Source organism: Hippopotamus amphibius, chromosome 2 (assembly GCF_030028045.1).
Source record: "Hippopotamus amphibius kiboko isolate mHipAmp2 chromosome 2, mHipAmp2.hap2, whole genome shotgun sequence".
Lineage (NCBI taxonomy): Eukaryota > Metazoa > Chordata > Mammalia > Artiodactyla > Hippopotamidae > Hippopotamus > Hippopotamus amphibius.
In genome coordinates this window covers 1,110,858-1,132,095 of record NC_080187.1, presented here as the reverse complement: position 1 = coordinate 1,132,095, position 21,238 = coordinate 1,110,858, and the positions used below count along the sequence as shown (strand labels likewise).

Below are 21,238 nucleotides of genomic sequence, written 5' to 3'. Positions count from 1 at the left end.
TGCAGAGAGAAAACCAAGACGACCCGCTAGCCCTGCCTCCTGGTGCTGGATGGACAGGACCACCCTTCACCTGGTCCAGGCGCCCCAGCAGAGAGCAGCGTGGCTTCTGGAATGCACCACACCGCTGCTGAAGCCTCCTCTGCCTCTCCCACCAGACTCACCAAGCCCAGCCCCCTCCTCCTGAACATTCCGCCTGGTTTCGAGGGGAATTCAGCCAGTGAGGTTCTCATGAGGAGGACGGGGCAGGAACGCCGCCGCCTGCTGCCTGCCCTGCTCATCAGGTCGGCCCGCTTCCAGCAATCACACCGCCACCACGGCCCCACCCCAGCCGACAAGCCACAGAAAACTCAGGTGCACGACACGAGAAAAGCAGGCAGAAACCCCAGCAGCTGCTCACCAGCAGCCCAGAGGAGCCAAAAGTTCAAGATGGTCTTTCCCCCCTCACCCCAGAAGTGGATTAAGAAACCACCAGACCCACGCTGTGCAGGCACCTCCCACCCGCTGCGTGCCACCCACAGGACATCAGGGCTGGCTGGAAGGCTGGGTCACACTAGCTCCAGGGCAAGCCAAGCTTCATGTCCTGAGGACCTGGGCCCCTGCCAGCAGCCAAAGCGTGCCACCGTGGCCCGGTCAAGCCTTCAGATGCTGCAGCCAGAGCCACCTGGCCGGGCTGCCCTGACCCACAGGGTGTTTGCTACAAACACACCACATAACTAACGGGAGGTGGCGGAGGTGGCTTTCACTGTCAGCTCCTAGGACACCCTCACCTCTCCTCAGAGCGCCTGCAGGTGACACCATGTGCTTGTATTAAAGGGCCATGCGCATTGCCCCACCCCATCCCCAGCTTGAGAACCTCTTGGTTTATTCCTAATTTTCACACTCATTTTGCTGGGCTAGGATCTTGGAAAATGCTCCTTGCAGGATGCTGACAAGAGAAAAGCTGAAGACAGGCACCTGCCCTGAAAGCAGCATCTGGGGGCAGCACGCGATGCCGCCCCTGCCCCCACTGTGGCTGAGCCCCAGAGCAGACCCTCAGCAGCCCAGCAGTGCCTGTGCCCTCACCCACTCAGGTGCTAATCAGCTAAGAACCCCCGTCTCCCCTCAGAGGTCTTATACACTGCCCTCAACCAGATTCCAGCAAACCCGTGTCCGCTGTGAGGGTCCAGGAGTTGTCAGCCCCTCCCAACGTACCTGTCCTGAAGGGACAAGAGCCACGCTTGCAGGTCTAGTCCACAGAGCACCGAGCAGCCGCACAGCACCGAGCCGGGCCCACGGACCTGAGAAATGGAATCCAACACGTGAATCCCCCCCAAACCACACTTTCTATCGCAGGGTTTGTCCACCTTGGCCCTACGAGCATTTGGGATCCTGTAGTGTTGCTGTGGTGCCGTCCTGGGTGCCGCAGGACATGTAGCCACAGCCCTGGCCCCACCCACTAGATGCTAGCAGCACCCCTTTCCTGCCCCACGTGTTGTCACGTGCCCTGAGGGGACAGGGGGAGTAAACTGCTCCTGGTCAAGAGCCACTGACCTACAGCTTTGGTCCAATCCTCCAACTTAGACTTTTCAGGAAACAGCAAAATGCACCCCCCCCCCCCCCCCCCCCCCCGCTGCAGGAGGGCCTGGACAGCCCTGGTCTGCATGACCGTGTCGCAAGGTTCCAGTTGGCCCACTGAGGGACACCACACAGGGGCCCAGCTTCTGCCTCATCAGCAGGACCAACTGCCAGGAGCAAGCCTGGCCTTCCTTCCCGAGTGACTCCCTGTCCCAAAGGCCCTCAGAGTGCGAGCACTCGTGGACCAGGTGGCTCTGGGCCCCCTCACCCCCACCCAGGGCCTGGCTCTGAACACGGCACGGGGGCCCCACGGGGCGTTGATTCCAGCTCAGCGGCCCTCAGTCAGGGATGCACGTCACACGTGCCCAAGGATTCCTAAAAAGTCCTCACCAGACAGACCCACAGAATGATCTTTCCAGTAAGGAGCCCCTCTCCTGGTCAATCCCACTGTCCCCAAAGCTTGCCACACGCTTGTACACACACCTCAGTTAATTCTCACAACAAGCCCACACGCAGGTCCCACCGCAAGTGCGTGTGGAAACAGGGTGCTCCACAGGCAGCTCTTGGTGATGTCCGGCTACAAACCATTCTTAGCGCCCACTGTTCTGAGCACTGAGCGTAGAAATAGCCGCTTCCTCTCTGCCCCAATGTCACAGGTGCAGCAGGGCAGCCGCACCCGTGGTGCCGGCAAGTCCGGCATCTGCAGGGCAGTGTCCCCTCCCTCCCGCCCAGCAGGTACCGGGAAAAGCACACCCTCTTACCTGGGCCTGGACTGTGTTGGCTGGTCGTTCTCGCCTATGCTCACAGGCTGGCAGCCACTGTCCTTCCTGTATTAAATAACAAGGGCGGTTGGCCCGAAATCAGTGTAAGAGAAGTTGGCTGCCATTCACTACTGTTGCTAGGATTTAAAACTAGTGAAAGGGACTTCCCTGGCGGTCCAGTGGTTAAGACACCGCACTCCCAATACAGGGGACCCGGGTTCGACCCCTGGTCAGGGAACTGGATCCCACAAGCCACAGCTAAGAGCCCACAGGCTGCAACAAAAGATGCCCCAATGAAGATCCCATGTGCTGCAACCGGCACAGCCAAATAAATATTTAAAATAAATAAAGAAAACTAGTGAAGGCTACTACTGACAAGCCTTTACCCTTCCCACTGCCACCTTTCAGACCCCCAACAGACCGCCTGTGCTGGCACCGGGCAGTAGACTGCTGTCTGGTGAACTTGGGGGATCACAGAGCAGCCAGGAGGGCCCTCCTTAGAGATCTCGGCACCCTCTCCTGGGCAGCTACTAGCGAGATCCCGAATGGACCAACGGAGCACAGAAGTACACTGAATAAGGCAATGCAGGAACTGGCGCTCCGGAATTTAAGAAAACCCTCACATACGCCAGTACCCGCGTTGGGAACTGTCTCTGTCATAGTTTCTGACGGCACAACCCATCATAAAGTTCCTTCTAAGCGGCCGAGCAGCTACCCAGAGTCCCCCTGCAGTCAGTGCAGTTATTTCAGATCGTTAGGTGGTATCATCGAGCTCCCCCTGGAAAGGGCAACTTTAGAGCCACCCTTTGATAGTCAGATCTTCAGCAAGGCAGCCTCACCAAGACCCGCTCACCTCTGTGCCTGCGGCCCGCTCCTCCCCTGCCTCCATCGCACAACGGCCACCTCGTGTTCCAGGGCCAGCCAGGAGCTAGGAGAGAAGTAACGCGCTTTTACGACAGGCTTCCGATGGCCTCCGATGGCCGGTAACCACACACCCACAGTCTGGCACACTGTCCAGTGTCAGACTATCCACTATCCAGTCGCCCACGGGCCAGAGCACTGGGCGTGGACAAGCCTCTCTTCTCTCCGCCCCTAATGACACAAACGTGACACGGCAGCCACATCTGCAACGCCTCTAAGGGGGGCGTTGAATGAAACTCAGGTTTTCATTCCCTGACCACTGGACGTGGCTCGACGGGCCCTGAGCTCAGGCCCTCACAAAGGAGGCGCTCCACTTGCGAAAGCCTGTCCCAGCGCCCTTGTGTCAACTCACCCGAGACCCCAGCAGGCCCTCAGTTCCCCGCAGGCCAGCTCCCTAGAGAAAACAAACCCAGGCTTTGTGAGAGCCTTACGGGTCCACGCAAAGACCCTTCACCCAGGCTTTGCTTTTTTGCATTTGCGCCCCAGGCCTACACGTGTCTACACACCAAACCCAGCCGGCCTCCGTCTCCCGCTCTCTTGTTCTTCGACTTGGCGGCGCGTGGCACACGAGGTTAGGAGGCGGCGGTGCGGCCCCAGGCGAGCAAGGCACCAGCGGCGCACGCAGCCGCCCCTCCACGGGGAGGCCGCCGCAGGCTCACGCGGGCACCCCCCGCCCCGCACACAGGAACTCCGGGCCCGGGGGCAGCGACGGGCCGTCCGCTGAAAGACAGCACGACGCGCGCCCCCCAGGCCGCAGACCCCCACCGCCCGCAGCCGCGAGGACGAAGGCGCAGCCTCTGACATGCGCCCGCTCACCCTTTAAACTACGGCCGCCGCGCCGCGTCCCTCACCCCCCGCCCCGGGCGCGCCTCCGGCCACCGGCACCCAGGACGGAGGCGCGGGGCTCAGCCGGCGGCGGCGGCGGCGGGCGGGCACCCGGGCTCCGGCCCCGAGGCCCCTCGGACGCACCGCGGCCACCCCAGTCTCCATCGCCCGCAGAGGACGAGCGAGCGCGCGCCGCGCCTTTTATAGCGCGGACGGCGGCCCGCGAGGCCCAACCCGCGCCCGCCCCGGGCTCGCCGCCGCCGCCGCGCCCTCTAGCGGACCCTCCCGGCCCGCCTCCCGCGTCCGTGGCCCCGCCCGGGCCCGCCCCGCCCCCGGCAGGAAGCCCCGCCCCGGCAGGAAGCCCCGCCCCCGCCGCGCGCGCGGCCCTGGAGCCGGGCAGCCTCCTGGTTCCCTGCAGAAGGGCCTGCCGCTTTCTGGGGGGCCTCGGCGGAGCTGCTCCCCCGGCCTCAGCCCCCTGGAGCCCTGGCCCCCAGGCGGGGTCCGAGGCCCTGCCCGGCCTTCAGCTCTCCCGCGGGAGGGAGGTCTGCCTGCCCCCGCTCAGGAGGCGGCTCCCAGGTGCCCCCTGGGACCCAGGCGGGGGCTGCCAGGGGCCGCTGGGGAAGCCTCTGGGGCGCGGTCCCGAAGGCCCCACCGTGGACTCGTTCCTCCGCGGAGAGTTCCCACGGGCTAACGGGTCACTGCTGATGTGGGCTGCACCCCAGTGTCAGCAACCAGGCACCCCTGTGAGGATGCTGCAGGGTTCGCTGTGATTCGCAGCGTCTGCCCTCGGGGCGGAGTGCGGAGCCCCAGGCCTGCCTTCCAGGGCAGCCCCTTCGGCCACTTAGCCGAGCGCATTCCCAGCAGCAGCCCCGTCCCTGGGCGGGGGGGGGGGGGGGGGGGGGGGGGGGGGGGGGGTGCCCTCCCCTTGAAGCAGTGTGCAGGCAGAAGCAGCCGTGGGGCCTGGTGTCCTGGGGACAGGCTGAGCTGGTTGGGGAAGAAAGGACCCCTCCCCACCCACCCGCCCACCCACCCAACAGCCTGGAGGAAGCGAAGTCCCAGTCAGAGGGACCAGCTGGCAAGCCAAAGACCTAATTCTCCAAGAACAAGAAGTTTCCAAAACTAGAGAGGGATTCCCCGGGTCCTCTCACAGCATCCCTCGGCCACTGGGACCCAGTGCCCTGCCACCCCCGGTACCCGAGTCAGGTGGTGATGACACACTTGGCCACGCTGTTGAACTGGGTGACGGTGGCTCGGATGGATGGTGGGGGCCGGGTGCTCCTTGCCCTTCTTGTCCCGCCGGGACCAGATGGAGCCCAGGCAGTGGTGGGGCACCACCTTCTTGGACAGCTCCTGGGGGGCAGGGGAGGGTCACCTGGCACTGCCACAGCCCAGTTCAGCACGCACAGCTCCCCCCAGGCCCAGGCAGGGTCGCTGGCCTGAGCTGGAGCTCTGGCAGCTGGGGACGTACGGGGACCATCTCTGCTCCTGGCCCAACGTCAGCCTCTGAGGGCTGCTCCCTGTGTGTCCAGCACAAACCTTGCCCCATAAACTCACCCCCACCCCCCGCTCCCCCCATCTTTGCCCCCCTCCCTGGGGTCTCAACTCCAGAGGGTGGACCCTGCTTTCCCAAACAAGACTCAGAGTGGTCAAGGAGACCTCGGATGTTGGAAGCTGTGACCAACGTTTAAGTCATGTTTACGTTAGACCAAGACTCTCTGTTTCCAGGGATTTCTTCTAAACAGATTTATGGACGCAGGTGTTCCCTTCAGCACAGCGATGGGAGAGGAAAATCAGAAGTGGACCCAATATCCACAGTAGGGGCTCTTCAGAAAATCTGACTCGGGGCCCCAGAAAATGCAAAAGAGGAAGAGGCGAGTGTCCACCAGGGGAAGCCGGGTTCTGGAAGAGCACACGCCCTGGAATGCTCCCTGCCCACTGGGGCACAGGCACACGCGGAGGGGGAGGGCAGGAGCGGGCACCACCTCCTTTAGAATTCATTATTTTATGTTTATTGTCCTTGTAGTAAAAACCTTTAAAAAATAAAAATGAAATACTGTACTTTAGTCCATAGATGAGTGTTTCATGGATAACATACGACCCTCCAGGTCCTCCCGTCCTGTCTCACCTCGGCCTGTGCGCGGGCAGCCCCACAAGGGCTCCCAGGGTCCCTGCCTCCAGGCCTCACGTCCCTGTGTCACCCCTCCCCTGAGGGTGGATGGGCTTTGGGACTGGGTTCAAACAATAGAATCAGGCAAAAGGGACGGGGGCCCATTTCCAAGGCGGGTTTATGAAGAGTCTGTGCCTCCTGCCTGCCTCCCTCCCTCCTGTGTTCCTTCTCTCTCCCTGTCTCTGTCTCTCTGTCTCTGATCCAGTGTTCTAGAGAAGCAAGACCAGATATGATGAGCTGCCCCGAGGCTCCAGCGCAAAGAACCGACATTGGGTCCCGGCCCACAGACAGGAAAGACCTGAACCCTCGGTCAAGCTGGATCCCACCAGTAACCCGAGAATGACCTCAGGGACAGACCCCACCCGGCTGAGCCTCGGCTGAGACCACAGCCCAGCCTCCTGGGCGACCTCGGGGCAGAGGCTCCCAGCTGAGCCGAGCCTGCATCCTGGTCACAGACACCAAGACGGTCAATGTCTGACCTTGAAAGCGCCACATCCGGGAATGCTGTCACAGGGCACAGACACCAGGACGTCCTTCCAGACCCGGGTCTGGCCCTGCACCCCGCCCCTCTCCTCCCCAGCTCTCTCCATCCACACTGGCTCCTGTCCCATCTGCTCTCTGGACAAATTCTCTCCTGCCTCCGAGTCTCTGCACCTGTGGGCTCCCCCCCCGCACCCCCGGCTCACAGCTCACAGAGTGTGCAGGGCCGGCTGCTCTTGTCCACCTGGTCACAACAGCAATGTCACCACGGAGCCCTGTAGACCCCAGGGGCTCCCGGCCCTCCCTCCAGGAGGGAGTCATTTCCCCAGAGCACCTGCTCTTCTCTCTCACGTAGATTTGCTTTCCTGCCCTTGTGCATCTGCCCCTCCAGGCTGTGAGCTCCTGGAGGGCAGGGACCCCCTGTCACGTCAGCACCGCCCCCAGGCCTAGCACAGCCCCTGCTCAGGGTGAGTGTGGGGGGCACAGTAGCTAGGCGATCAATGGAGGGTCTCAGAGCCCCCTCCCTCCTCTGAGCAGGTCACACCGTGGGCCTGGAAGCTAACGATAAAAGGTGCCTGCTGGGTCGGAGGCAGGGGGACGCCCAGAATGACCCCGGGTGTCCCTTCCCTGCTCCAGCTGCTCCATTGATCAGGGTGGGCACAGCCCGCCGCCCGGTGGTCAGCCCCGGCACTGCAGCCCCAGGCAGGAGACCTGAAAGCGAATCACAGACCTTTGTTTGGGGTCCTCAAGGCGCTGCTTCCGCCAGGGCCCGGGGGGCAAAGGAGCGGGACCTGCCGGCTCCTGGGTGATGAGGGGGACCTCAGAGCCGCTCTTGCTCCCCTCCTTCCCTCCACTGTCCTGGTGTCCAGTTCACTCCAGAGGCCTCCTCACCCCAACCAGGGCAGTGGCTCCACCCACGTCCAAATGAGGAACCACCCCCCGCCCCCCGGCGCCAACAAGGAGGGTCTTGTCCCTGGTGCCTGGTGAGTAGTCCAGTCTCTGCCACCTCCTACACCCCCAAGTCCCCAGTCCCCCAAGTCCTCAGGATGCCCCCTGCTCAGAGGGACCCCAGGTTGTAGGAAGCATTTTCCAGGGACTCAGAGCCCCGTGGGTCACAGATGGAGAACCAAGGCCAAAAGACTCCTCTATGAGCCTCTGGGACCTTAGGGCTCTCCCCTCCTGTGCACCCACTTTACAGAGAGTAAGCTGAGGCCTCCTCTCCTGTAGTCTCTCCATAGCAGGGGTGGGTCTTATTCCAGTTCCTGGTGCCCAGAGTGGTGGACACAGGACCCGAGACCCTGTCTTCTCCAGGCAGCTCTAGGGGTGGCCCAGGCCAGGCAGCCCCCTGGGCACCCTGGAGACCTCCTGCCATCAGCCTGGCATCTCTCCCCTCCCCATGCTATGGGCCAGGGCATGTTGCCATGTTGCCAGGGGGTCAATATCCCTGCCCCGTGGCAGAGCTGCCCCCAACCTCCTTCTTCTCACCCCTCCCACCCCCACCTCCGTGTACACTCCCCTCTGACCCCCGGCAGGGCAGCCAGTGTGTGTTGTGCTCTGTGTGTGTGTGTGTGTGGGGGGGGGGGGGGGGGCTGTGTACCTGTGCCCCCGTGGGGATGCCCAGAGCAATAAGCCCCACATGGGAGGGGTGGGCAGGGGTCCTCCAGGATCTGAGGGGCCCCTCCTCCCAGAGTGAACCCCATGGGAGGGTTGAGGCTGGTCGGGGGATCAAATCTAGGGCATGGCTGTTAAAATACAGACAGGAAAAAAAGTCCAGTTCCAGCGCCGCAGGGAGACGCGCCTTGGTACAGACCGAATCCAGATCCGGGTGCAGTGTTTCTGTCGCCCTCCAGAAGAAGTAAGGTGCCACACAAGGGCCCAGGCTGCTGGAGGCTGAGTGCCCCCAGATTACAGTCATCAAACCTGGAGAAAGAGGCACGTGTCCTAAGGAGACGTGTGTGTGGCTCTGGGCACGTGGAGCACACTGGAGTCAAACACACAGAAAACCCTCCGAGGGTCGGAAGCGCCGTGTGGCTGAGATGGAATGCAGCTGCTGTGGGGCGACTTCTCCAGGCGGGAGATGGGCTGAGGGCCTTGCACACCCGGCATGTGTCCTGACGCCTCCTTCAGACGTGGCCGGAGCGACTAAACACGTGACACGGAATGGTCTCAGAGGACAGAGACAAGAGGACAATGCACCAAAGCCTTGGAGCCGGCGCTTCGGGGACACCCACTCGAAGAGGGGCCCCCTTTCCTCCTTCCTGGACGGGAGCACCCAGGCCATCACCCGCCCTCGATCCACCAGGGATGCTGACGTTTCGCTGGAAGGGGTGTGCTATAGAGGAGCCCCTGCGGGACGCAGACCATGCAGACTGTGTTCCAGCACCCCAGTTACAGGAGACTCAGGGGACCTGAGATGCAAGGTGGGGTGAAGACCCCTGACGTGAGCTGTTGTGGCCGAGAGTGAGGACCAGGCGGTGACTCAGAGGACGGCGCGAAGTGACACTGGGCTGGCTCTGAGCCTACAAAGGACCCCTGCTCCTTCTGGGCCTGCATGCCCTCATCACGGCCACGAGACAAGCCCACCAGCTGAAGGATGAGGGAAGCAGAGCTGGCCTCTGTCCACCCACCTCCCGTCGACCCCGCACTGCCACGACAAAACCTGCTGAGCCCCACGGCTGAGCCCAGCCTGCGTCAGCCGCTCTCAAGCTGAGCCCCAGGCGAGGAAGCTGAATGCATTTTTGTGCGGGAATTCCCTGCGGTCCAGTGGTTAGAACTCAGCGATTTCACTGCCTTGGTCCCGAGTTCCATCCCTGGTCGGGGAACTAAGATCCCACAAGCCACATGGTGTGGCCAAAAAAATAAATAAAATAAAAATAAAGGTACGCTTGTGTGGTTGTTTGTTCCACAGCAGGAGCTGACTGAGTCAATCCTCTTGTTCTCTCCGTAGGTGAGCACACCCACGCCTGCAGCCTCCGTCAGCAAATAAATATTTGTCACTCCAACATGTCTGTCTCTCACTTTGACCTCTGCTCTGGACTCCATCTCCCTCAGGACGCCTGCATCTGGGCGTCCCCGAGCTGCTCCAAGCTCAGCCTCGGCCCTGCCTTCCCCCGTCCACCACCTCACCTGCCAAGCATCCCTGCACCCACTCCCTCCCCTCCGTCTCCACCACTCTGGGGTTTTTCAGACTGACTCCTCTTCCAGGGAGGGCCTGCGCCCACCCAGCGCCACCATAGCTTTTAATTCCCACCTCCCTTCATGTCTCAGCTCAAACGTCACTTCCTCCAAGAAGTTCTCCCTGACTCCTCTTCCCCAACCTGGAATGAGTCAGGTCTGCCATGGTTTGCACTTGGCACCTCTGGACACACTCCTCAGGGTCTATGACAGTGTGCTTGGGTGACCAAGTCAGCGTCTGCCCCTCCTAATGGGAGAACCGCCGCTGCCTTTCTGCCCGCAGCTCTCTCCCCGGCAGCCGGCACACACATGTGGTGTGTAAGCGCTCAGCTTCCTGGGAACGTGTAGGATGTCAAGGAACGCGGAGCACGGTGGCAGAGACTCACTGCAGAGAAGGCACGTGGCACACGACACGGGACGGGCCGTGGTCTATCTCGCAGCAGAGGAGTCCCGGCAGCATCTTTCTGCCGCGTAATCCAGAGGACACAGGCCGAAGGGGCCTGGCTAGGCATCCCCACCCCGCATCAGCGTGCACCCCCACCCTCATCCCTCAGTGACTGTAAAGGACCCCGCGGGGCTGGAGCCACGGCCCCGGGTTCCACACTATCAATGGCCTGGGGTCACCAGACGCCTCTCAACGAGCAGTTGCGTGTGAAGGCCTGCAATTTGGAACAACGCTCCCGGGGTCTAGAGGGACCACAAGTCGAGCCTCAAAGGGAAGAGCAGGTGGACAGCGGCTCACGCTCACGGCAGGATGGTGTGCGCACAGGAGACTGCGGGAGAGGAAAGAGGTAATGAGAGGGTGGGGGCGGCTCCGAGGGAGCCCCCGTCGCCGTGCACACGCTGCTGGCTCTCCCCGGGGCCTCGGGCACCACAGAGGGCAAAGCCGTGCCGCCCTGGCCCCCGGCCACACCACAGAGACCTGGCCAAGGCAGCATTTGTGCTCTGTGTGCCTCGGGGAGGTGGGACGGGCTCCCACGCACGGCCGTGCCTTCATGATGGCTTCAGATGTTTGAAAAGTGCCCTCGTCACAGCCTTGCCCGTCCGTCCCCCACGGGAGACAGCTCCCCAGCGGGACAGGCGTGGGGCCCGAGCCCGGCGCCTGCGGCCACACGTTACCATCTTTCGGGAGAACGGTCACACGGCTCGTGAGCTCCCAGGCCTCACACACGTCTATGAACTTCCTCATGCTCGGGAAGCCGCACGTGCTGCGTCTGCCTGCGGCGGGGAAGCAGGGCCGCCGCGTCAGAGCCCCCAGGAACGGCCGCGTGAGGCTGCGCCCTGCCCCCCACACCGCCCCCAGCACCGAAATCCCCCCAGCCTCCGGGACAGAGGAGCAAGGTGCGCTCGGGGGCAGTGGCTACCGGTGGGTGACAGGAGGCGTGGGCCAGGCGGGCCCGGGGAGAGGCTTGGGGGGTGGGGTCGCCAGGCAGGGCCCTCTCGTCCCCTCTGGCCAGTCTCGGCTCTGTCCCCGCCGCTGCATCCCTGGACGTGCCCACCCGGTGGAGACGCCCCAGCAGCCCCTCCCACCCTCTCCGCACCCGTGCGGACAGCCCGCCCCCCCCGCCGCTGCCTTTCTGACCCCCCCGCAGGGGCCTCCCCACTTGGCCCTGGGGGCACCTCCCAAGCCTGCCTGCGTGGTCTCCACCGCCAGGGTCCCACGCTCCACCCAGCCTCTGCTCACACCGTCGCCAGCCCCACCTCCCGCTGCACCCTCCTGCCAGGCCGCACCCCTCGGGCCGTGACCGACCGCCGTGGGCTGCGTGCTCCTGCCCCCCGAAGGCGTGTGGAGGCCCCAGTGGGGTGGTCCCGGGAGACCTTGGGGGGTGATGGGGGCAGCTGAGGCCGAGAGCGTGGGGTCCTCCTGGTGGGGTCGGCGCCCTTATGGGAAGGGATGGGACCAGAGCGCCCCCCCAACCCCCGTGTGGGGACACGGCAAGAGGGCGGCCACCTGCAAACCACCAGACCCCGCAAGCTGGCACCCTGGACGGAGGGGTGAGTGTCCATCGTGTGGCCATCGGTCTGGGGTGTCCGTCTCAGCACCCCCTCACCGCTGCCCTGGCCCCCCACGCCCGGCCAGCGGGGCTCCGGCCGCGGGACTCACTGAAGAGCAGCAGCACCTTGGTGGTCCGGCCGGCCCGGCCCAGGCGCAGGGAGACCACGCTGTGGCTGTAGTCAGTGGTCAGCACGCGGAAGCCCTCCACCCCCTTCACTGGACGGGAGGGGAAGCACAGAGTCGCCGGCTTGCGCCTGGACGGCGGCCCCCGACCCCCGGCCCCTCCCTCCGGCACGGTGGGGGCGTCTGGAAGGGCCGCAGAGTCCCCCCCACCCCCGGTCCAGGCCCCTGGCACACATGAGCTGCGTCGGCTCTGGGCCACGGTGGCCTGACCGTGCGTCCTGGGCGTTCGGCCCCACCGCCCATGTTCTCGGGAGAGGACGGCTGGGGGCAGCGCGGTCCGGGGGCCCGACCCAGGGTCCCGGCGGCCAGGAAGCCCTGGACACCCCACCCCCGCCCTCCCGCGGGCCCAGCGGGTACGCACAGGTGTTCCTGAACACGGCCTTCTTCCTGTCTTTCCGCAGGATCAGCACGTGTGCCCGGCACCCCTGCGACCTGGGGGGAGGCGGGCTGTGAGCTGCCCAGGGAGCCCCTCCCGGGCTCTGCCATCCTGGGACTTCCCAGCGTGGACGCGGGCCGGTCCCTCAGCTCAGGGGAAGCGCTCCAAACACCCCCTGCCGGCTGAGCCCCCCCACCGGGGAATGTAGGGGCCTCCCCCAAATGCAGCTCTTTGAGCACGTGGTGGGTGTTGGGGTTTCGGGGACAGTCCTCGTGGGGTTTCCAGACGGACCCGTAGGTCTGGCCCCCCCGACCTGGCCCCCCTTCCCCTCCCTGGGCTCAGGGGTCCGCGCAGGGTGTGCTGGGCCCCCCGGCCTGGCCCGCTCACTGGTTAAAGGCAAGCACCACCTCCAGCTGGCCCCTCCGCTGAACCTTCACCACGGACGCCCCCAGCTTCCTCTTGTCTCTGCCCGGCAGGAACCCCTGGGCGTCGGAGGCGATGGCCAGGATGTACCAGAACCCTGAAAACTGCGGAGAGGGTGCTGGGGGCCTGGGGTCTGGGCTGCCGCACTGGTTCGGCCCCCGCCCCCGGTCCCGGAGAACCCACAGGACAAGCGACCCTCGCCTGCGGCCCACCCTGCGTCCAGTACCCCCAGGCTGGCACGGCCCCTGCCTCGGGGTCCCCGCTGCCGGCCTGGCCTTGGAGGTGGGTGCCCAGGTGGTCTGGGGCCCGAGGTGGCACAGGGCAGGGCCCTGGGCACCGGGTGTCAGAGCTGCCGGCCCACGTGGGCCTCGTGGGGCCCCCTTCCCTTCCCGCTGGCCCCTGCACCCCCTCCCACTGGCTCTCCCTGCGGCAAAGCCCCCTCCTGGGCACCCCCCAGTCTACCCAACCTGCGCGCATGGCCGCCCCCTCCGGAGCCTCCCACCTGCCAGCTATCTCGTTATTCCAGAACATGCCCTGCTCTCTCTGCCTCCCCTCTCCCCACCCGGCACCTCTAGGCGACCGCGGCCATGCCGGTCTGGGGGACCCCGCTCCGGCCCCTCCTTGGGGTTCTCGGCATGTGGCCCGAGGTGGTCAGTTGAGTTTGGAAACCCCAGCCTGTCCCCAAAAGAGGCCATCAGCTGCCCCGCGGGGCCGGCAGAGCCTGTGCCTAAGCCTCCTGCCAGCCCGTCCAGTGGATTCCAGCGGCTCTGCAAGGATTCCCAGGGACCCCTATGCCCGCCACCCCCCCACCATGGCCCCCGCGCCTGGCGAGGCGGCCAAGGCACGAGGCGCACCTTGTCCCAGTTGAGGTGGTGGGACTCCCTGGGGAGCGGCTCCTGCGCCCGGGGCCCCCCGGGCAGCGTCGGCACCAGGACCAGCAGGGGCAGCAGCCGGCCCGGCCCCATCCTCGCCCTCCCCCAGCCGCCACCAGGCGCGCTTAAATGTCCCAGCCCTCCAGCCCTGCCGTGGGCGTCCAGCCAACCCGCAGCCACAAGCCGGCCCAGTGGGCCAACCGGGGTGGGGGTGGCTTGGGGCCCTCCCCTCCCTCCCTGGCACGGAGGGCCAGCCCACCCTTGGCCCCCAGAGCGGCACAGCTGCCGGCCCAGGACGCCCCGGAGACGGAGGCCCTGATGTTCCCTAGGTCACCCCCCGGGCCTCCAGTCACCACATGTCCCCTGGAGCCACTGCACCTCGGAGGGAGGCTCCTGGGCCTCCCAGCCCGGCCCCGCCCCAGGAAGGAGGCAAAGGGAACGTGTCACTGAGTCCCTTCACGGGGACGTGCGCACAGAAACACGGCCTCCGTGAAGATGGGGCTCAGACGGTGCCGGCGCTGACGCTGGGGCTGCCTTCTCGATGCCCTTAGCAGGTGCTGACATGTGCGTGTGCGTGTGCGCGCACGTGTGCAGAGAGCGCGGCAGCCCACGTGCACCTGACCTCACCATGAGCAAGAGGCAGCCCCCACCCTGCTCGCAGCCCACCTCCCTCGGCGGCCTGTGCTTCTGCCATCCTCAGGACCTCCGGCCGTCCGGGGTCCCTGGCTGCCCCTGCCCCCGAGCCCCAGCCCGGAGAGGCCAAGCTCTCACACCTGGGTGCCCCAGCCCCGCACCCTGCCCACACTTCATCCAGATCGCGGGGTCTTGTCCACGTAGGGGGACCAGCCTCCCGCCTGCCCCGGGCCCGTGGTGACCCTGAGGGAGGAGCAGCTGCCTCCTCCTCGGCCCCCACCCCCGGGCCGGGGGGACTCTGGGCAGGGACGGGGCTGCAGGCCAGCGCGCGCGTCCGGGGCTGCTCTGCGCTCAAGGCTCAGCCCGCGGCGGCCCCGCCCCCGCCTCCCCGCCTCCTCTCCCTGCAGCCCCCCGGCCCCGGCCCTCAGGGGGCAGCTCCACGTCAGCTCTTCCGTCTGCCCTGGGCCCGGGGCCCTGCTTGGACACAGGCACGAGGCACTGGGCGGGTTTGCGGAACCGCTTTATTTGAATCCACAGCAAGAGCCCCCGGGAGCAGGTGGCCCAGCACCCAGCCGCCGGGCGGCTCGGCCAGGAGGGCAGCGTCCGGCCGGCCTCCTCCAGTGCCCTGGGGGCCGCGGCATTCACTGAAAACCAAGAGGAGCACCGGGGACCTTGGGCTCACCCAGAGAGACATCAGCTCCCCAGGGCCCCCAGCTCTGCACGGCGGTGAAGCCGCTAGGATGGACGGGCCCCTGGGGCCCCAGGTTCCTCCCGCCGCACGGGAGCCCGGGGGACGCTCAGGAAGGCGCTTACCTGGAAGACCTTGTGCGCGCAGGTGACTGGAGGGGAAAGCGCGATGGCGGTGAGGACGGGACAGGTCTCCCTGCCCAGCCGGTCGCCCCCGCGGCCCCGGCCCACAGCCCCCACCCCACCCCCGAGACGGGGCCCGTCCCCACAGGCCTGACTGTGGGCAGGGAGTAGGTGACTCCTTGAAGACCCCCGAGCCCTGCCTGACTCCCTGAGGGCTGGAGGGTCCCCACGCCCGGCAGAAGCCAGCAAAGGGCCCCGCGGCCCACGCCCTCCCCATCCCCCCACCCCCGCACGCGGCGGCCTCGGGTGGGCACGGTGACACTCACGGTCCCTGCGCAGCTTGGCCTGCTGCTGGGACAGGAAGCCCAGGCTCGTGCTCCACCGGGTGAAGAGGCCCATGGCCTCGCGGCTAGCCAGCTCCGAGCGGCCTGAGGGAGGGGGCTGGACGGGTGACTGGGACTCCGCGCCCTCCTGACCCGAGGCCTGTCTCCGCGCACAGCCCCCTCCCCCCACCATCCCCCCCTCCAGGCGGGGTCACGCCTCCCACAGAGGACCAGGGCAGGGAGGGGGCGCCGGGAAGGGAGGTGCGGCCGAGGTGGGTGAGGTCGTGCAGGGACCGGGCAACGGGCGTAGGAGCGGAGGGCGCTGCGGCCCCCCAGCGCCCGGGGCGGCCCTCACCGTACAGCTCCACGGTGCTGAAGGCCTCGTCCTCGAGCTCCAGCTGCGTGAACACCACGGCGTAGTCCCTGAAGTTGGTGCCCAGCACCCGGTACTCCAGCACGCCCCGGGCTAGGAGACAGGTGCCCCCGGGGTGCGGCGTCACACCGCGTGGGGGCCCCCGGCTCTGTCCCCCTGGTCCCTGGCCCCCGCCTGGCGCCGGCACCCAGAGGCCCGCGGTCGTTGGTGGATGGTGGGTGAGTCCCCGCTCATCCCGGGGGCTCCCTCCCCGACCCTGTCCCCACAGGGGCAGAGGGCCATCCCCCTGCCCCTGCCCCACTCAGTACAGAGGGAGGCCTGGGGTCCCAGCTGAGCGTGTCCGACGCAGTCCTCTGACAAAACGGGGACCCTTCGCCCCGGGGGAGAGCACCACTGAGGCCTCGGGGAGGAGTCGCCCCCTCCCCTTCCCGCGGGGCTGACCCCGCCCTCAGGGGCCTGGCGATGCTGCAGGGGCAGGGGGCCCAGGGCTGCTGGGGGCAGAACTTGGCCCTGACAATGGTCAGAGGAACGGAGCCGCCCCATGCGGCCTGGAGGGACCACGGTGGCCGCCATCCTTACAGGGATTCCCGAACACCCATCCGGAATTTTGTTTCACCAGTTCCACAGCGTGCAGGTGGCATCTCTCCAGCCTGGAAAAGAAAAGAATCCGTGATCACCCAGGGTCCAGATTCAGCACAAGAGGAGACAGGCTCGGCCGCCCAGACCTGGCCAGCAGCCAGCGTGGCCACGGAGGGGATTCTGCCTCCCCCTCGGTGGCCCAGCGACCCGCAAACCCGCTCTCAACCACGGCGAACCTGTCGGGGCCTGCAGAGCACAAAGCTGCTGTCACCTCCCTAGAGCCCTGCTCTGCGGAGGGCGCGAAAGCAGCCTGAGACCAACAGGGGGTCTGCGGTTTTGGAAAAAGAGACTTAGCATCGAAAGGGGCTGCTGTCCCTAAGCCGTCAGCCCGCAAAACAAGCAGACCCACTTCTGCAAGTGCGGTGAGACCAGCTCGCAGCCCAGGTCCGTGCAAGACACGCGAATAACCAGGAAAAGCCTAGAAGGAAGATACGCGAGGGGGCGTTTTGTGGGGCCATGAGAGGGAGCACAACGGGCTTGGCACAGGAATCGAGGGATCAAAGGAACAGCAGAAAGTCCGAAAATAAAGCAAAATGTGCGACAAAGGGAGCCCCTCCCATCCGTGGAGGAAGAGGGACCCTTGGGCGAGTGGGGCTGGGCCGCTGGACGTCCCCAGGGCACAGCCCCGAGCGGGTCAGAGGTCAGAGGCCTCTCGGCTCCAGAGAGGCGGAAAGGATTCTGAACGACTATGTCCCAAAACCCAGAAGCCCTGAGAAGAAGCTGGGTGTTTACACCTACACACAAGAAAAAGACCCCTTCCTGTCACAAACTCCTCAATGGCATAAGGAAAATGACAGACTGGGACGCATATTTGCAACGAACTATGTTGCAGACAGAGGCTACAATCCCTCATACTCAAGCGTTCTTACAAGTCCATAAAAACCCACCCGAGGGAAAAATATGCGAAAGCTCTGAGGAGACAGTGGGCTGGGAGGGAAACACAGAAGGAACAGGTACCAGGAAGCCCCCCGCCCTCGTGAGCAGAGAGAGCAGTAAAAACTAACGTGGGGCCCTTTGTCGCCTATCAGATGGCCAAGAGCAGAGACAGAGCAAGCGCCCGGCGCCGGCACAGCTCGCGGGACCCGCCTCGGTGACGTACAGCAACGTCTCCAGAAGCACAGACGCACTTCGGCCTCTCCCAGGCCAGTTCACCAGGGTCCACACCCCAAAGTATGTTTCCAGCTGCAAAAGACCAGAGACCACTGTGTCCCCACCAGCGGAGCCCTGGCAGACAGCCCGGTCGAGTATTACCCAGCTATAAAAAAAAGAACGCGCTTCCTCAAAAAAGTCACACAGAGTCACCATATGACCCCACAGTCCCACACCTGGGTGTGTCCCCAAAAGAGTTGAAAGCAGAATCTCAAAAAGATGTTTGCACACCCGTGTTCACAGCGGTGTTGTTCACCACAGCCAAAAGCCAGGGGCAGCCCAAGTGTCCACCCACAGTTGAACGCAAAAGAGACATGGCCCACGGACGTCCCCGGCAGTCCAGCGGTTAAGACTATGCCTTCCAATGCAGGGCGTGCGGGTTTGATCCCTGGTCAGGGAGCTAAGATCCTACGTGATTTGCAGCCAAGAAACCAACGCATAAAGCAGAAGCGATATTGTAACATACTCAATAAACACTTAAAAAAAATAGTCCACAACAAGAAAAATCTTAAAAAAAAATAAAAGAGATGTGGTCCATCCATGTGATGGAATATTACTCAGCCTTAAAAAAGGAGGAAATCCCAACACAGGCTGCAACATGGGTGGACCTGGAGGACATTACGTCTCACGAAGTCAGCCAGACGCAAGACAAACGTAGGATGCACCCCGGTGAGGCCCTGCAGGAGTCAAATCCACGGAGCCAGGAAGAAGGTGGTGGGGGCGGGGAGGGGAGTCCGTGTCTATGGGGACAGGGCGTCGGTCTGGGGAGCTGAGCGAGTCCTGGAGACGGACGTGGTGATGGTTGCACAACAGTGTGAATGTGCTCGATGCCCCTGAGCTGTGCACTTAAAATGGTACATTTTATGTTTATGTTTATTTTACCACAAATGTTTAAAACTTTAATAAAGACAAAAGAGAATAAGATTTTCAATGTCTCAAAAGAGGCCAGAGACCCCCAGGACTGACACAGAACAGCGGCCGGCCTGCATGTTTAAATGACACACGTGTGCGTCATGTGCCTGGACGTCTCTGAGGAGCCACGGAAGATCGAAACCGTGGCCACCCGTGAGGAGGGGGCCGCTGGCTGAAGAGGGGGAGGAAGGGCCCCTGCTGTCCACCCTTGGGGACTCTGATTTTTTTTTTTTTTTGCCTTGCTGCGCGGCTTGAAAGATCTTAGTTCCCCAACCAGGGATGGAACCCACGGCCTCGGTAGTGAAAGGGCAGAGCCCTAACCAATAGACCCCCAGGGATTCCCAGGGGCTCTGATTTTTGAAATATGCACATGTGTTTCCTGCTCGAAGGCCAGCAAATGAAATTCACATAAGTAACAAAACGGAAGCGGCTGCTTGCCTGTCCTGTGAGCCCTGGTCTGTGTGTGAGTCCTGCCGATGGTCTGGCCAGGTCCTCAGACAGAGGCACCTTGACACGGTGTGGAGCAAGGCCGCTGACCAACCACTCCCACGAGCAGACGCGGGAAAGGATGATGGAGACCCCCACCCCGCGATCGCCGTGGTCCTCTCGCGACCACAGCTGTGCCACAGGCCCGGGCGCTCCAGACGCCAAGTTTCCGTATTTGGGCGCTTTCGGCACCAGCCTCGTTAGGGCTCACCAAGCCACGCAGCTTCAGGGCTACCACCCACTGCACGTGTGATCCGTGTCCACCCAGCACAGCAGAGACCCCCCAAGGCGACCTCCTCCGCCCTCACTCGTTCAGGCCCGCTGCTGTCTCCTGAAGGCAGGGAGGGAGGGAGAGCACCCCAGGGAGCGGGGGAGAAAGTTCTCCTCTCAGGCCGGGGTCTGCTCGGCTGTTCAGGCCACGAGGACTCCAGATTCAGGATGCAAATGCCCGCGGCGCCCTCCCGCCTGTGACAGCCCAGCATCCCCCACGTGAAAGGCGGGGACGCTACAACCACACCTCCCCCAGCGCACCGTGCCCCCCGCCCCTGCCTGGCTCCCCCCAGGTGCCCCGGCATCAGGCCGCCCCAGCAGCACGGGCCCCTCCTTCCAGCACCCTCCCCAAGGCGCGCGCGGAGTCTGCGCCGTCGGCCAACGTCAGCCGAGGCTCAGCCTGGCACCTCGAGTCCAGTTTGATAAACAAGCTCCGCGACCGCATCGTCTGGGCGCTTCGTTTTCCGAGAGAACCGCGGGCTCCGAGGCGCACAGGCAGGGACTCACCTTGAGCAGCCGCTCAGGAGGGCCTTGGGCTACGTGAGGCCCCGCCGGCTGACCAGAGACCCCGCCCCGCGGACCGAGGGCCCGGAGCGGCAGGCGGGGCGGTCAGAGGCTGTGCCCAGCCCCAGGGGAGAAGGCATGCGTCCCACCCACGGGCCGCCCAGCCGGGAGTCCAGGGATGCAGACCCCAGAGAGGATGCAGACCCCGGAGAGGATGCAGACCCCGGAGAGCGGGCGGAGGGTGGAGCTCAGAGCGAGCCCGGTGCGGAGGGAGGGGAGGGCGGCGCCGGCTGCCCAGCCCTGCACCCGTGTCCCCAGCCCCGCCCACCTGTGCCGGGAGGACAGCACCTTCAGGGTATTCTCTGGCGTGAGGCTCACCACAACCCCCTCGATGTTCTTCGTGGCCTTCTCCACCACAAAGTCCTTCTCCCCCGAGGCCACGGCGAGAATGTACCAGGAGCCCAGGAGCTGACGGAGAAGCAGCGGGTGAGGGGCCCGTGCCTGCAGCCCCGGCCCAGCCTCCTGATCTGGGAGCCCTGACGCAGGCCGGCCCGGGCCCCTGCAGCCGTGTGGGCTGGGCCGGCCCTGGGGAGCCCAGAGGCCACGTGGCCCCACGGAGGGGCCTGACCCCGAGGACCCACACGGCCCAAGGCACGTGCTGGCACAGGAGGGCTGTTACCTGCTGAGGGTCCAGCCTGCCCAGCCACACTGCCCCGGCCCCGGGCACCGAGGCCAAAGCCAGAAGGGCAGCCAGCAGGACGCCACTCATCCTCCCAGAGGTCCCCGCGCCAGCACGCCTGCCCGGGGCCCAGGGGCGCGCGAGCCCTCCAGCCCCTGGAAGCCCAATAATATGGCTGGGAAGGCACGTCTGTGGGCGGCCGCTAACCGCCGGGCAGCAGCCTGGCCTCTCTTCTCGCCGGGGGTGGGGGGACGTGGGAGAATGAGTCCTCCCGACGCCGAGAGCAGGGAGTGGGCCCTGGGGAGCGCGTGCAGAGCCCCTTCTTCAAAGACACCTTCGTGCCATCCCCGCTTCTCTAGCGTCCCTCCACGTGGACGTTTCCGGAGGGAGCATCCTGCCCTCAGCCGCACCACCCCTCCCCTCCCCTCCCAGGAGCCAACACGCTCTGGCTCAGCTGGGAGGGCCCCGTATCCTCTCCGGAGCCCACGCCAAGGTCAGGTCTGAGGAGGGGGTGAGACCAAGCAGTTCCTCCAGAAGCTGTGGTTTTGCATATCTTTGTTTTAATCACTAAAAATACAAAAATCCACCCCCCCCCCCAGGTTTTCTGAGAGCTCCCACCCCCTCCCGGCCCACCCACCTTCCTGCTCTGCTGGCCACGGCCTCCTGTCCCCACAGCCAGCGGCCCGCAGAATGCCCTGTTCCTTCCGCCCCCGCCCACTCGTCTGGAC

General features: G+C 64.8%; 3 protein-coding genes and 2 non-coding genes across 5 annotated transcripts; 1 reads left to right on the top strand and 4 right to left on the bottom strand.

The window, feature by feature from the left end:
• Positions 1-988: 988 nt before the first annotated feature.
• Positions 989-4,831, top strand: LOC130846834 (basic salivary proline-rich protein 1-like). The gene is made up of 4 exons (XM_057725303.1): positions 989-1,070; positions 1,132-1,187; positions 2,211-2,289; positions 3,723-4,831. The coding sequence occupies exons 1-4, from the start codon at positions 989-991 to the stop codon at positions 4,829-4,831; spliced, it is 1,326 nt and encodes a 441-aa protein (XP_057581286.1).
• LOC130847241 (small nucleolar RNA SNORA43) lies at positions 2,122-2,255 on the bottom strand. The gene has a single exon (XR_009052025.1). It is a non-coding gene; the product is annotated as a small nucleolar RNA SNORA43 (small nucleolar RNA).
• Positions 3,332-3,461, bottom strand: LOC130847247 (small nucleolar RNA SNORA17). The gene has a single exon (XR_009052031.1). It is a non-coding gene; the product is annotated as a small nucleolar RNA SNORA17 (small nucleolar RNA).
• A 6,731-nt stretch (positions 4,832-11,562) lies between the features above and the next one.
• LCN10 (lipocalin 10) lies at positions 11,563-13,825 on the bottom strand. Its single transcript, XM_057725296.1, has 5 exons — positions 13,715-13,825; positions 12,825-12,964; positions 12,390-12,493; positions 11,934-12,094; positions 11,563-11,763 (listed from the first exon to the last, which is right to left on the bottom strand). The coding sequence occupies exons 1-5, from the start codon at positions 13,823-13,825 to the stop codon at positions 11,563-11,565; spliced, it is 717 nt and encodes a 238-aa protein (XP_057581279.1).
• A 713-nt stretch (positions 13,826-14,538) lies between these two features.
• LCN6 (lipocalin 6) lies at positions 14,539-20,600 on the bottom strand. Its single transcript, XM_057719788.1, has 7 exons — positions 20,511-20,600; positions 20,160-20,299; positions 16,451-16,521; positions 15,854-15,964; positions 15,502-15,603; positions 15,174-15,204; positions 14,539-14,602 (listed from the first exon to the last, which is right to left on the bottom strand). The coding sequence occupies exons 1-7, from the start codon at positions 20,598-20,600 to the stop codon at positions 14,539-14,541; spliced, it is 609 nt and encodes a 202-aa protein (XP_057575771.1).
• Positions 20,601-21,238: the final 638 nt, after the last annotated feature.

Excerpts from the sequence above, each read along its gene's own strand:
- LCN10 (XM_057725296.1), bottom strand. The coding sequence starts at position 13,825 with ATGGGGCCGGGCCGGCTGCTGCCCCTGCTGGTCCTGGTGCCGACGCTG. Across the intron at positions 12,494-12,824 it reads GTGGTGCTTGCCTTTAACCA|GTCGCAGGGGTGCCGGGCAC; the intron begins GTGAGCGGGCCA and ends GCCTCCCCCCAG. Across the intron at positions 11,764-11,933 it reads CGTGGGGGGCCAGGGCAGCG|GGCGCCGACCCCACCAGGAG; the intron begins GTGAGGGGGTGC and ends CCTTCCCATAAG.
- LOC130846834 (XM_057725303.1), top strand. The coding sequence starts at position 989 with ATGCCGCCCCTGCCCCCACTGTGGCTGAGCCCCAGAGCAGACCCTCAG. Across the intron at positions 1,188-2,210 it reads AGTTGTCAGCCCCTCCCAAC|GTGCAGCAGGGCAGCCGCAC; the intron begins GTACCTGTCCTG and ends CCAATGTCACAG. Across the intron at positions 2,290-3,722 it reads CCCTCCCTCCCGCCCAGCAG|GCCTACACGTGTCTACACAC; the intron begins GTACCGGGAAAA and ends TTTGCGCCCCAG.
- LCN6 (XM_057719788.1), bottom strand. The coding sequence starts at position 20,600 with ATGAGTGGCGTCCTGCTGGCTGCCCTTCTGGCTTTGGCCTCGGTGCCC. Across the intron at positions 20,300-20,510 it reads GCAGGCTGGACCCTCAGCAG|CTCCTGGGCTCCTGGTACAT; the intron begins GTAACAGCCCTC and ends CTTCTCCGTCAG. Across the intron at positions 15,965-16,450 it reads ATGGGTGTTCGGGAATCCCT|CCCGGGGCGTGCTGGAGTAC; the intron begins GTAAGGATGGCG and ends CCTGTCTCCTAG.